At 41.6% G+C, this 15,281-nt stretch overlaps 1 protein-coding gene across 1 annotated transcript in view; it reads left to right on the forward strand.

The window, feature by feature from the left end:
- The window catches only part of LOC148012499 (coiled-coil protein), a 184,379-nt gene that overhangs the window by 121,100 nt on the left and 47,998 nt on the right, over positions 1-15,281 (forward strand). Inside the window, exons 12-18 of the mRNA XM_087669604.1 lie at positions 4,118-4,152; positions 5,927-6,059; positions 6,459-7,091; positions 8,088-8,361; positions 8,449-8,647; positions 9,493-9,556; positions 10,064-10,166. Of these exons, the coding sequence (XP_087525730.1) occupies positions 4,118-4,152; positions 5,927-6,059; positions 6,459-7,091; positions 8,088-8,361; positions 8,449-8,647; positions 9,493-9,556; positions 10,064-10,166 (1,441 nt within the window). The remainder of the gene's footprint in view (positions 1-4,117; positions 4,153-5,926; positions 6,060-6,458; positions 7,092-8,087; positions 8,362-8,448; positions 8,648-9,492; positions 9,557-10,063; positions 10,167-15,281) is intronic.

A 15,281-nucleotide genomic window follows, 5' to 3' on the forward strand; every position in this document is an offset into this window, starting at 1 on the left:
ATAATAATCTAATTTCCAAACAGATTTGTACGAAACATGTACAAAGCAGCAGTCATTTTAGTCTGTGGTGGTTGTACGTTAGCAAATTTTCAGAATAAGGCGAATTTAGGAGCCAACGTATGAAAATGGATGTTCAAAACCATAAACGAAATTTTTGGCAGTACACCTTCTGCATGGCCTATAATCTGACTTTTTTTTTGTGCCTTTGATTTTCCCATAAGAATTCCATGGACATGGACATGAAAGAATCATTTTCAGATTCAAATCACATCCAAAGCGGAAATAAGAAAATAGGCCATAGTGATAGGTTGCACAGTTTTGCAATGGAATATGGAGTGGCCTTGTCCACACATTTGTTTAAGTGTGAAGCTCCAACAAATGGTATATTGGCCACACGAAAGCATGCCAATATTTCTCGGTAAGACATAGGAAGATTGACATCTAAACTTGACTCTCAGGCTTGTAGTTAGTGCAAATATGTTCAATGTGCCCATTATGCAAGAGAGATCCACTTGAGTATTTTGCTAGCAAAAAGTAAAGAATAGTCTTCATATGCTTAAGCAACAATTTGAGACCCTTCATAAAGCTCCAAGCCATGCAATTGATGCGAGGCTACAAGATGCTCATGATAACAGACACGTAGATGAGCTGCTATAGCATATAGGATAGAGCTAAGTGGACATCCATGTTTGAAAGCATTGCTGCCGTGATAAAGCCAATAGAATCATAGATGAATCATGACACACTACAATTTCAGTCTAGAACCTTATTCAACCATTATTTGGAGAGTGAAGTCCTAACATACAGAGTCAGAAGCTTTGTGAACATCAATTTGCTGCGACAAGCCATCTTGATATGTGTATTTTGATAGGGCATGCAAAATATACAATTGGTATATTATCCTTTACATCCATGTCTATTATCATCTCATCAGTAAAGTGATGATAATAGTAAAAGTAGCAATAAACTAAGTGGCTTATGGAACAATGCTGAAAATGAATGTACAATGAGACAATGCTACAGTAATAGGCATGTCCAGTGTCTTCTCAGCCATAGAATGAAAGAAGTCCTAATTTGACATCTGGTACCACAATCATGCTAGAGACTATAGGCTGTAATGAATCTCAAGATTTGCGCATGATGTTAGCTATGGTGTGGTCCTTAGGTGCGTGACTGATGTGCCTAGTGGTGAGCCTCTAGTGTCTCGTGGTGATGGCTTTATCCAACTGTGGTTGGGCCTTCTTGGTCATGGTCTTGAAAGATAGGATTGTCATGCTCAGAAAGTGAAATGGCTCTGTCTTTTGTGACTATGGCATGGAATGAAAGATGTCTGGAACAGTGGCTCTGTCTGCCAGGCTAGGAGTACTTGTAGGTCCAAATTGCTTTGTTTATGGGTCTTTGTGGGTGAGGTGCCTCCTGTATCGTTGTAGTGCTGTGTGGTGCCTTTGGAGCTATAGGAGGAACATACCTAGGCATCTTTGGTCCTCGTACTCTATAACACGACAAAGAGATTTAAAACCATTGTGAAAGAGGTAGTGGTATTACCCTTGTGATGGTTCGGCCGTTGGAATCCTTTGCGCGGTATGCCTTTGACCCCTTGGAGGCATCTCACAAAACTGCGACACGTCGCATCTCAACACCGTTCCCAACTCAACATGCACCCGTCAGGCACTTAACACGAAGACCTCTACATGATAGGACACCAAAGTTCACAGAATGGCCCATCTTGAGGGAAAATCTCATATTCATGAAGGGGGACTTTGTACATGATAAGCGAAAGGCACAGAGTATCATGGTTCGTAGGTGAGGGCTGGTGCTATTAACACGCTTCCAAGCACGACTCGATGCTACGGAGTGAGGGAGCCAAGAGGTACTCCCTCATACCCACCTCGGATTGACCGTTGCCCCCGTGGCGCCATGGTGCAAGATGGTTGGAAGTGGATCCTTGTGAGCCGGGAACTCTTCCGTGGCATGATCCAGCGACTCCAAGCACCAAGTTACCCAAGTGCAAGTTAGACAAACGCGTTATGCGTACTGTGAATGAGCCATGACGTAGGAGGGATATCAAGGGCGTGATGGCCTGTGATGCGTCCATAGTTGCACTCGTATGTAGTACGAACTAGTTTGTACTATACGGTTCGTACTGTACCGTACCGTACCGTGCCGTACAAAATCATACAAAAAAGCACTTTTTTTTGCATGGTTGTTGTTGTTGGTGGTGGTTTGGGTTGTTGACTGTTGTTGTTGTGGTGGTGGTGGGGATTTTGTAGCCTTGATCAATCAACCAAGAAAGGGGGTGGAAGCTTGATTAGACTCCTCATACATGTTTTGTTATGATTTATCCTAGAGCCAAAGGCCATACATAAGGTATTCAAGCAATTCCAAACGTTTCTAATTGATGTCACAATATGTTAGTGTCATCAATAAATAAATTCAGCACCATTTGAGAATCATCAAGTAGCTTAATTATATTGATTTTACCTTTGTTCACAGCTCATTTTGCACCACCCAACCCAAAGCTTTAGTACACATTGCTAATAAAACTAGGCCTGGCCTAATGTACCTTCTGAGAGTACATGAATTAGTGAATGTAGCATCGGTAGCTGCTTTAGCCTTAGCAATGCCAAACAAAACCATAACAAAATTCATAAATCTTTTACCAAAACCTTTGGTGGTTTGTTTGGTAATTGTTGGTCTCACAAGTCATTTTGGCCTCTCTCTCTCTCTCTCTCTCTCTCTCTCAAGCATACATGCCTCTTATTTGTATGATCATTCATGTATGATGTATCCACTCCTCTGTATGTACTTGTAAGTTGTAGCGCATGTTGCGCATGCGGCATATGCCATAGAGGTTTTGGCGTGTTACCCTCAAGTATTCATCTTATATAATCCAATAGCATTGCTATTTAGACTCTTAACATCTGTTCTATCATCTATAGTTCAAAATAATGAAGTTAATTTTTTTTTTCCTAGTAATATCGTACCGTACCTTATAAAAGCTTAAGGTACCATTTAGTACCGTACTTTTCGTACCTGACAACTATGGATGCGGCATGATGCAGAGGGTGGGTGTTGTGATGCGATGGTGTCTTCTTGGCATATGTTGCGAGTTGGCTTCTGTTGCGTGTTGAAGACGCGATGCAGTGCTGCGTGCCCGTGAACCATGTTACTTGTGCGGGACTAGGATAGCATTGTCATAGTCCCTTATGTCATCGTAGTAGTTCATCTGCATATGTAGTGCTTGTCTGTCTCAGATTCTTGGTCACAACATTGGGAAATTCTATCCTTCGCTTGGTCTCGTAGGTCCTTTTGGCCTTTGGAAGACGTTACTATATCATTTCATGTTCTGTTGGGTGCATGCAAGACAGAGGAGGCAGTACCAGAGACAAAGTAAGCATAAGCAGGATGGACACAGAGACTAAGGAGTTCTAGAGTGGGGGCAGAAGCAGACCGAGGGCCGGAGGAGAGTAGTGAGAGGTCTTAGACATGGTGCTCAGGTAGCAGCTGAGGTAACTGTAGGAGGCCTTAATTCACCCGATGTCAATCGCCCCGCCCACTGGCATCTCAGGAGCCAGAGATGCTACAGTCACGCGAACAGAAATGGCAAACAGAATATTGGCCAATAGGATTGTTAAAACATCCAAGAGTGTGTGGTTTAGGCTTCTCTGTTTCATGAAGTTTCTCTTTTTCTAGACGCCCTAGATACTATTCAGGTTTTTCAAGTCGTCGTCAAACATCTAGCTTTACTGGCAGCTTTAATGTTTACAAGACAATTTGATTGTTCTACCTTTATCTAATGTGCACAGTTGCAAATGATTGAAAAACTACACAAGCCAATTTGATTGTTCTACCTTTATCTGATGTGCACCCTTGCAAATGATGGAAAAAGTACACAAGCCATGACTTTGGCACCATGTCGATGTTAGGGCAACTTGATTACTGGTTTATAGACTTTCAGGCTGAAACTCACTGCTGCTTAGGTGCTTCGTAATTGATATGCTATGGTTGTTCTGGGAATGTTTCTGCAAATGGTTGCTTTGATAATTGCACTTATATGCCTTGTTACTAAAAATTAATGTCATGGTTCTCTGCCTTTTTTTTCTGGTTGGAATGTCAGGGAGAAGGTCCATCAGTGTCCGAAAAGAAATGCAGGTATTGCTCAAGAGAATTGATAGGAATAACAACACATCTGTTAAGATGTATTTAGGGTAATCAGTTGTGTGGCTTCTTTATTATTCTACTCATCTGTGAAAGCACAAAAATAGTAATTAGTGAGGGCCTTATAACCATACGTTAAATGCTTATTTTAGGTGCAATCAGAATTTGTGCTGCATATCTCTTATTCTACTCAATAGTGAAAGTACAAGCATAGTGACTAGTGAGGAAACTTGTAACTATTTTAGAAGCTGTGCAACTTTGGTTTAATATCTACAAGTAGACATAAGAGACAACTTCAGTTACCATAGATGGGCATGATGCATCATCTAAAACAGGGAGACTAGTTACTAGATGATTTTGTGAGACTTAATGATTTCAATTGCTTGCTTATAGACACTTAAGATATGATGTCTTATTGATGACTCTATTACAAGCAACCTTACACACGTTTCTTTTGGTGAAAACTGCTTGTCTTTTGGGTAGAGACAAGAACAGTCTAGCTCAACCACATAGATATATCTTCCTCATAGATCCCTGGGGATGTTTACATGATATCTGGAATTGAATTGAAAACAAATTTCTGGAGGTTTTGTACACTACATCTGTGATGGAATTGAATTGAGTCAAGTGAAACCCACATGAGCTGGAGAAGTGTACATGAAATACTCTGAGGGCCAGTATTGTAAGTAATCAGTGAAGAAAGCTGGTGGCCTCATTACAACACCGCAGATGCTGCAGAATTTTGCTACTCTGCACAGTGTGATTATAGACTGATGAATTTCCTTTTAGCCAAGGTTTCTGCAATAGAGAGTAGAATCTAATCATACCCTTTGCAGTACTTTATGTCCACCACGTTGATGTTTTATTGAGACTACAAACTTTGTTTGCATGCAATGATGTTAAAAGTTCGTGAATGGTTCAGCCTGTGGTTGTGAACACTGGATTCCTGACCTGCATTGCCGTATTCAAAAGGCCTGTAAATATATAACTCAATCAAAGCATGTCAGGACTCAGAGCAACCATTGTGAGAACTATGTATAGGTTTTCCTAACCTAGATTGCTTGGTCTGAGAGGCTCAGTGGCGTAGCCCATTATAGGTGGTGTATAATGGTGACTAAAGTCAAGTTCACCTGATGAAAAGTTTTGCCTATATGAATGGACAACCTCCTGACATTTAATCTCGGATAGGGATTGGTTGCTGAAGCAACTGCAGGTAGTACATCTAGATGGATTGACAGAGGCTGGAGGAGGAAGGAAACGAGTAGTGGAGCTCATCTCCGGAAGGATGAGTGTTTGTTGTCCCACAGCAGGGGCTATGGAAGGTTAACACATGCATTTTGGTCCAATATTATTGCCATATAGAGGATGTTACTGGCTTTATGGCTGGCACACATGCACTGCTTGCTGTAATCACATCATTGATTGGCCAATGCATCTTAGCAGATGCTATTCGGTACCTTGGGGTGGATATCTTGCTTTGCAAGAGATGGGTGGAGTGTAGGCAAGCTAGGGACACGGTGCAATGAAAAGGCATTACAGTGGTTCTTACACTGATTTCTATTATATAGGTTGATGACCTGACAAAGTAGCTTCATAGAGGTTGTCAGAAGTTAATTTGTGCTATATATGTTGTAGATGGTTGGCTAAGAATTGTAGAAGAATTCTTTGATGGGTATGATGTAGTGCAAGAAACAATCTGCAATTTCAAGACATTAACACGTATGCAGTGGCAAAAATGGCATTGACTGTTTTGCTTCTGGTTTCACAGGCTTCCGTATAATGATCTTTGTGTGCAGCTACCTGAATCAAAGTTTCGCCAATGTCTTCATAAGACTCTGGAGGTTTTGTTTGATCTCATGAGGTCTTATTTTTCAATGATGTCTTGGCAGCCACCTTCAAAGGTCAGTCAATAATCAATATTGACTTTTCAGACTGGGTGTGTTGGCTCAACATTTTTAATTTCAGGATTCCTCTTTATATGTTCGGTGGTCTTCTGTGAAGGATACTTTGGAGTTTTGCATTTTCCCATCTTAGAAGTATGGTGTTAGAAAGTGGAATGTTTAAATAGGACTAGTTGAGTTCTACTTGTCATTTCAGTATTGGTATGACTTTGCATTTTGCCAACAAAAAGAACAGGAATGCTTCGACTTTGTGGAAATGAATATTAATCAGATCTTGCTTTGTTCTTTGGCGACCTGTTGCAAAGCTTTACCTTTGTTGCAAATATCTTACAACGTTAACTATCTTGTATGCTCATAGTAAGGCCTTACAATTTGATACTGCTTGGATGCTCATTTCAGGAAAATTGTTTATCAGCTGCAAATGGTCAGCGTGGCTTTCTCCAAAATGACTGTAAATATGGACATGCCATTGAGAACAGTATGCATGAATCTAACCACAAAACTGAAGCATCTAACACATTTGTGACAATCACAGAACAGATGGATCAACCAATAATTGGACCAAATGCAAAAAACTCAGAAGCTGGAGCCACTGATTCAAAGCTGCTTATGCTTAATGATTCGAACTTAAAGTTTGCGGACTTATCTACTATGATTTCAAATGAGAAGCAGGATCTTCTTTCAGAAGAAAGGAAAAACTTTGGACAAGTTTTAGATGAAGCAGTTGGTGGAGGTTCTCTCAACGATATTACTGTGAATTTGAGAAGAGAGACAATTCTTAATGTGAGCAAATCTTTAGACAGAGGCCGGAAACATGTATGGGAACTTGCTGCTCGTCGAGTGTCAGCACTCCTTTCTTGCGATGCCTTGTGCACAACAAGCCCACATCATTTCTTGCAAAGTCTAGATTGGGTAAACAGGTTTGTTCTGGCGGGAGAGGCATTCAGTGGGGCAGAAGCTATATCACTCAGAGCAAAACTAGTCAAGTTATGTGAGAAGTACTTTGGGACTTTTCACCGGCAAAATCTAGAGGTGAGCATAGCAACGCTGGGCTTTTTTGATTTAAGAATGCTGTGTGATATTGTGAGCACCCGAAAGATGTATGTATCAACACTTCATAGATTCTCTCATGGCGCTTGTTGGGGCCTTGGTATTAAGGGACTACCCAGGAAGCTGTCTAAGTTTTCTGTCTCCTCTCCCTTTTTTAACTTATCAACGTGTTCGCTGGTTGTGCTTTTACTTTGATCTGACTTAGGTTAATGAATTGGTCAATAGAACGTCTCAGCTTGCACTTTCTCATGGTTGCAATTCTTTACCTTAATCGTTTTACATCTCAAGCAGTCTGTGTTGGTATTTTGAGTAGAGAAATCAGAATTGTTGCCTCTTTTCTCTCATGTTAGATTTCTTAAACAAGGTGTAAGTGTTATCTGAAATTTTTTAAAGAAAGAAAGACAATCTACAGATTATACAGCTAGCTGTGCCCTAGTGAAGGTGTGTGGGTTAGGCCCTTAGAAGTGTGTTTCATATTATACTCCCTTTTCCTGCTGCAACCTTTCAACAGTATTGGCAGAGTGCAATACTGAAATGTATGCCAACCCTGTTTTATTACAAGGGGTTTCCAAATTGGGTTAGTTGCTCCTTGCAGCAGAAAAGCAGGAAAGAGAGAGAGAGCTACAGTCCAGTACCTTGAGACATGTTGATCATTCTAAAATTTTCTCGAGGTCATGTGTGACCAGTTTAGTCATGTACACTGTCTCTGCCTGCTACAAAATATGTAGTGTACTGATTGATGTTACCTTCTCCAGGATCTATGATACTCTTAAGTGTTTGTCAGTGATTTAGAAACTGAGTCAACTCAGAAATCTTTCAGTGAGACGATTTGGAGAGACTTCTGTGAAATGACTTAGCAGGCAGATTTTGCCAAAGAAACGGCATGTGTACAATCTTTTTGAGAAATTTTTGAATTCTAAATATGACTTTATTATCATCAGTGGGCGTTTGTTTAATGATGGATTACTTGAACATCAGGTTTTGAGGATGATGTTGGAAAAAGAGATGTGGCAGCAGCTTTCACCAGCAGCTACAAAAGCAATCAATTTTGCTGGACTTTTGGGTGATGGTGCACCTGTTTTAGTTGCATGTCCTGGAGGTTTGTCCCGAGGAGCTCGAGGAGCCGTGGTAATCGGAAAAGAGCAACAGCAGGCTGGGTTTGCCTTTTGGCTTGAGAGTGGCAATCCCTTCTGTGAAAAAAAGAACCACAGCCTGATGACGGGAACTGAAGATTCAAGGCTTATGTCAGAAGGTATGTTTAAACCTGGCAATAAGGTGTCGAAAACAGCTGTGGAGCTATATTTTGCGTGTAGTGAATGATTTATTCTTTGTATTGCAGGGGAGCAGCATAGTGCTCAGAGTGATGATCTTGAAGAAGATGAGAATGAGGACCTCCTTGCAGATTTTATTGACGAGGATAGTCAGCTGCCTAGCAGAGTGTATAAAAATTTCAAAAATACCAGCGTTAAAGACAGTCCTACACATGTTGTGGATGAAGAGAATCTTATCTTGACTGGATCTTCAGTTGGTATTTTAAGGCAATCTCAAGATTTCTGTGCTTTCTTACTGCAATGTCCTTTGATAAATGGAGATGGGTTTTGGATTGCTCTGCATTTTTGTAGCCACTAAATTATCGAGTCTGTACAAGAGTTGTGAATTTAAAACGACTTTTATCTGTCTAATCAGAAGGATTCTTAGTAAATGCTGTACATTCCAGTTATACAGGAGGCTCTTTTGTCACATTAGACGATCTATTGAGCTAATCCGAGCTTCAGGATTTAGTGTGGGCTTGGAATATATATTGTCTCATGCCTGATTGTTACATTAGAGACGAGGTGGGGAGACCTATAATTTCATGCTATACAGTAAAATATTACCTGCACGGTTTCATCTCTAAAATAGTGCTTCAGCCATTGACAAGGGTTTTTGATGGATCTGCATTTTTTTGCACCCTTAAGCTGTTAAATCAAAATGAGTCATTATGAAGTCTCCACATTTGTAACTTGAGAGCATCTGTTAAAGTGTTGTTCTGGTTTATTCTGTATTCCTGTTAATGTGTTGAGTTAATGTGAGGTCTAGGATTTAGTGTCGGTTTGGATTATATTTTTGTGTCATATCTGATGGTCACTTCAGAGATGAGGTGGGAGATATCTCTATTTCAGGTTATACAGTAAATGCTGAATGGTTGTTACAAATTTCTTGACCATTTACAAATTGTGTGAAAAACTTGTTTTTCTTATGTTTTGTGTCTTTTTCCCTGGTGAAAAACATGTTTTCCTGTGGTTTACATTTTTACACAATTCACTGCATTGTGGCTATAAGGTAAATGGAGGCAAAGGGAACATGCCAACCAGGCTCTTAATCGTATGGCATTGTGGTTCAGGTACATGGACAAATATGCAAGGCTTATGCAAATATTGCAGCCGATTGCAGTTGAAGTATTTAGAGTACGCTCTTTTCCAGTTTTGTCTTCCTTTTCTGTGGGTCATTTTCTGTTCCGTTTTTTTATTATTGGTTTTTCTTGGGGGTGTGGGGGCGGGGGGACCATAAGCTTCTTTGTCCAAGTGGTGTCATATCACTTTTTTCAGTAGTGAAAATCCATGCATGCTTGTCCATTGCCTGCACATCTGTTAATTTTTACAGCACTGTTCAGGAAGGTACATCTGTGCAAATCACTCTGGTTATGCACAAAGTGTGACTGATTGTACCTATTGTCTTGTAGAAAGAGCCATGTATGTTTAGGCATCTAGATGAACACCTGCTTGATTGTCCTCGACATTAAAAGCCTACATTTTTAGTCCACAGAAATTGCAAGGATATCGGATGATAGCTTATTAGCTTCATTATTGAAATACATAGTGGTTTTCACACATAGTACACTGATAATGTCCTTCAGGAATTGAAAAACCTTGATAAAACTGAAAGTTCGGTGTGTTTCTACTGTGCTGCTGCAGGGATTTAGCCAATTGTTTGAACTGTATTTCCATTGGATTTTCAAGCTCTTTGGTCAGCGTGACGCATTCTCTGGTGCTCGAGGACAACCAGAAAATCCCAACTGTATGACATCTGTTTACCTTTCGAAGAGTACTTTGTGGTTTGAAACTCACTGGTATATGAATCATTAGCTTCTATTCTTGGCCTTTTCATATTGCTGATTGAAATTGTCACTCAAACTTTTTACTTGGGCATTTCTTATTTCATGTATTAAGAATGCTCCTTGTTTTGCTTCCAAGTAGAGGCTGCATGATTTATTCATTAAAAAAACCAAGCAATCATCACTCAGGAATTTCCTTGGCAAGAACACAAATATGAATGACCTTGATTTAACCGAAGCCCTTTTTTCGAACCAGTGGAGTTCTCTAACAGGGGTGAATATTGAGACTATGAAGAAACCTTTAGTCCACTAACCAAGCTTCAAAGCAAGTGAGTACCATGGCAAAGGACGATGTAGACAGCCTAACTATCCATGAACTAATTTCATGGTTGCATAATTCCTTGGCAAATGAACAAATAAAAGCTCAGAGTACAGTACTCCCATACCATGGTTAAATTTTTCCATTGCATGAGGTGTCATCGTTGTTTTAGGATTCATAAAAGATCAAATACTGCCGTCTTGGATATGCTTTGAGAGTTGTTGTTTGTATGTCTCATTTAGTGTCAAAGATGTTCTGTTAGGACTAGAGATAAACAAAGAATATGTAAATTCCCAAACACTTGGAAGAGTTTTGCACTAACTATTGTTTCTTGCAAATGGTGAGATGCTGATCAAGACATGTTGGGCCTTAAATCTAGACAGAATGTTGGCAGGAGAAAATGTTAGGCACTGCTATTTTTCAAAGAAACATCTCAGCCTATGAAACATGTTCCGCTTTTGAAAGAGGCATTTTTGTGGTTGGGGTCATCACAGGAAGCATTTCACTATGGTTTCACTTTTGTGCCATAAAATATAACATACAATTTAGAGGGGGTTCCAAAGAAGCCTTAGTGTGCTTTACAGTATTGGGCTTTACTAAATTTTTTATGTTAGACGGTCTCATATCTCTGCTTTTAGAGTACCATCTTTTAGCACTGTAGATTTTTATCTTCCAGGTGAGATGATACAATTCTTAATTTATTGTAGAGTTTGATAGATCTTCAGTGTTTGCTTAATTTACTAGGAGAGATGGGGCAATAGGAGCAAGGTTCTTGTCCATGATTAACAGATTCTACGACTGTGTCTAGCACAGTCCTTTTCGTCATTTGCAAGCCCAACTAATTTTTCTAGAGAGGGTTAGAGTGTTCCCTTCAAAGGTTAGGATCGGTTTTCACCTTTATCCTGATGATGATCTTTGGGGTCTATTGCTCAGATATGGGTAGCTAGGCTGTTTTTGGAGTTAGTCCAGCTAGAAGCTGGGATGCGACATGCTCGTCTCCACATGAGCTGCGCCGCCTCATACGACCAAAGGCAGTACTTTGGAGTTTCCAGAAGCTATTGTGTGCAGCTTTTACAACCTCCATCCCTCTGCATCTAGGCTAACCAATTCCCCACCGTCAGGCCTCCATGTGCCACCAGCCATAAGAAATACGATACCCTCCTTGGCCTCCAGCTATCCCATAGGCGGTGCTAAAAGGTCTGTCGGAAAGCATCTGTGATGTTGTGCTCCGCCCAGTACCTGCTACATGACGGCACCCAGTTTATGTGCTCGTGCCTCAATACGTGTCTGCCAATCTTGGCTGTGTACTCTGGGAACCTCGGTGGCTTATTGGCGACCGTAGTGGCTGGCCATAGCCACTCTTCCAGATCCCACTCCAGCTCATCAAGTGGCCTGCCCTTCCAAATCCAGAGGCGGCACTCTGATAGCTCCTCCTAGAAAACATAAGGGTCCAGCCGCCATGTCTTTCTGTGAAGGCCAACCTCCCGAATCCTCCTCTATGAAAGGTTAACTATCCCCTCATCCTATTGCCCTCTATCAAGGGCTAGATGTCCCCCCTCCTGCACAGTGAAGAGAGTCCCATGTGGGGTGCCACCCACTCTACTTGCCACTTGTAGGGGGATATCCGTTGGTGCAAACCTAGTGGCCCATACCTCGCCTGGCTCTATTGGCTCTCGTATCATCAAGATTTATATAACTTGAGTGAATAGCTACAGTTTAGTGTATCATAGTGGCATCACACATGTGGAAACATTGATAGTAGATATTTGATACAAAAGAGAGAGAGACCTATGAATCTATGATAAGGCATCACTATCATCATTATCATCATAATCATGAGAACGATGTGAGTACTCATGAAGAGAGTCTGAAGATGACTTCTCAACATCAGACGATGAGACACACTCATACTCATCCTCACTAAAGAGGTTACCATCATTATCATCAAATGATGGGTCACTAGGTGGCGGCTGTGTAGGCAAGGGGGGGATGTCATCATGAGGATTTGGATGTGAGCTACTAGAGCCTCGCCTTATATATGTCTCCAAACCACTCGAACCAGCCCTTCTCGATGTTGGAGGGCGTCGAATGACCATGGCGTTGCTGCCACCTACTCGAACTCCTCGCCCACGAGCACGCTGACTACGAGTGTCACGAGTATCTGTTGCTATAAGCTCTCTATAGAGCTGTGCAGAAATCATCTCCTTGTCCTTGTCCACCTCCTGACGTATGCTTAAAAGAGTGTCACCCATCAACTTGAATGTATCGACATTCACATACACAATGCAGTGATGCACGTAAGGTTGTAAATGCTGAAGTCTAAATTCTAAAGTAAAAACTTTAAAGTTCAAAGTTTAAAACAACAAATTTTAAATTTTATGGTTAAGTGTTTAAACTTTACTTGCTTTGAACTATCCATGCTCATCATAGCTCTCATCATGCATAAGTTAGTGTGGTAATAGACTAGCCGCTCTAACTGTCGTATGCTAAGCTGATTGCGAATCTTTTTGTGAGTGAGAGAATAGGTACTTCAGTTTCTCTCACATGCACCCGAAGAGCAATTCTGGGCAAGGACCCTCATGGGTAAGAGCTGAAGGGTCTCCAATGCGTATCCAAAGTTTTGCCACCCAAATAAAAGCTTCACAAGTTACTCTCTCCTCCAACAAGTGGGAGAAGCAAAAGCCACATGTCCTCTTTGATCTGCATAGCATCCTAGCTCCTCTAGGAGTTCATTGTGGTCATCCACAGGGACCACATAAGTCAAATAAGCAAGCTGGTCCAAATGGAACACTCTTTTATCCATGACCGTCGATGACTTGTAGGCCGGATGTACCAATGCGACTAAACCATGGATGGGCTTATGTATCCCTACCCATCTCCTCTTTGCTATCTCTAAAACATGTGCACACTGTGTCTTTGTGATCACTATACAAGCACTTGTCTCCACCAATGGTGCTCCAAAGAAGTGAATGAGAACACCCATGGTGGACCCCTTGCAGTCACTGATACGTAACACCCTATAAAAGGGAGACACGGCAATGATAACGGCACAAACTTTTTGGTAAAATTGCTCATTAAGGCACAAGCGTTGCATGGCTTTGGCCTCCTCTATGTCATGCTCATCCTAGTCATTCCATAGAGTGGACATCACTGTCTAACGCAAAGGCGGACCCCACCTCATAAAGGCGCTCGATCAATAACCACATGCAAGCAAAGCGAGTTGAGGAAGGCTTCTTCAACTTGAGTGTGCTATGCTCACGATACATGGCAAGTAACTTTACCTTTACTATGAAGAAGGGGACAATTGATGTAGCTTTGTGGACCGCCCTCTTCACCCACTTGAGCTTCCCAATGTCCTCCATGAGCAAGTCCAGACCATGACTTGCACATGGAGTCCACAAAGTTGAGGGAAACTCAGCCTCAAGCAAATGGCCTATGCATTGACAATTCAATGCATTGTTAATAACAACTTGCACCATATTCGAAAGGCCCACCTACAACCACAATTTTACAAATTACAAGTATACTAATGATACTTGGTGGCTAGAGAGAGAAAGAGAGAGTTCACAAATCAGAAGTCCATTCAAGATCCAAGAGAGGAAAATGAGAATGGTAAATGCTTGCTGAATTGGTGTGGAAGCATGGAGGAGAGGAGCACCTTTTGTAGATGAGAGAAGGCTGAAAGTTCGAATAGTCAAAGAGGGCTCCTAGTTGGATGGAATCCAAGGGGGGAGGGGTGGGGAGTGCATAGCTGGAAAAGGCGGTAGGATGAGGTATTGAAGGCTACTCCCCCCCCCCCCCCCGCCTCCAACCTCCTCCTTTTGTGCCCCCCCAAAAGAATAAAGTGCCACGCACGCAGGTGTAACACGTTGTATTGAAGGCATGCGAAATGCGGGAATTGGGACGTAGGGTGGGGGACACGTAGACGAGGTTGCCAAAAAGGGCTTGTTTCAATGTTCGAAACTATACGGATACATACCGTACCAATTGTACAGTACGAATAGTACCGTATGATATACGAAGACAACCATGCTCATAGTCTCTGAATTGCTATGTATTCTCTCCCATTTTGCACGAAGAGGATGCACAATCTCGTTCTTGATCGTGGAGAAAGTCACGGTCGTAGATATGTCCAAAAGTTCAATAGCATGCTAGCTACATGTGCGGGTCTATGTGTACTAAGCAATAATGCTAGCTATGAGCTCCCATTTGTGGGAATTTCCCTAAATCCATACTATATGTCAGAAATCTTGCATGAGGGTCCTAGTCGCAAGCTACCCTGATGTGAGATAAGTGTGATACCCTTGTGCATCCTCATACCCACAAGCTTGGCCTTTGCTAGTGACCCATGGAGTTGTTCCCCATGTAGCAATCATAGATCTTGTAGTGCCATGAAACATCTAAAGGCTCTCCTCGTGACCTCTTGAGTCCGTGGGCAATCCTATATGCAATGCCTCTCAATCTCCTCATGGTCTCCACATCTAGCGCAAGGAATAAGGTCCCTACCATAACCACGCCATGTACCAATTGCTAAACTCCTGTGTGCTAGTAACCAAAGAAAGAGAGTGAAATCTATCTTGGAATAAAGCTATCCTTCAATCTCCTCCAGGGGTTTGCAAGGAAAGGTGGTGATAAATAAGTTGCAGTTGGCACCATTGTGTACTTGCTCATCTATATTCTCCTCCCCAACATATAGCAAAAGAAGGGCACATCCTAAGGCGTCTCTGCAAGTGGATCTATCCATACCTACTCTCAAGGA

This window comes from Lygodium microphyllum, chromosome 27 (assembly GCF_053477565.2).
Source record: "Lygodium microphyllum isolate KBCC chromosome 27, Lygodium_microphyllum_v1.1.10, whole genome shotgun sequence".
In the NCBI taxonomy this organism is placed as follows: domain Eukaryota; kingdom Viridiplantae; phylum Streptophyta; class Polypodiopsida; order Schizaeales; family Lygodiaceae; genus Lygodium; species Lygodium microphyllum.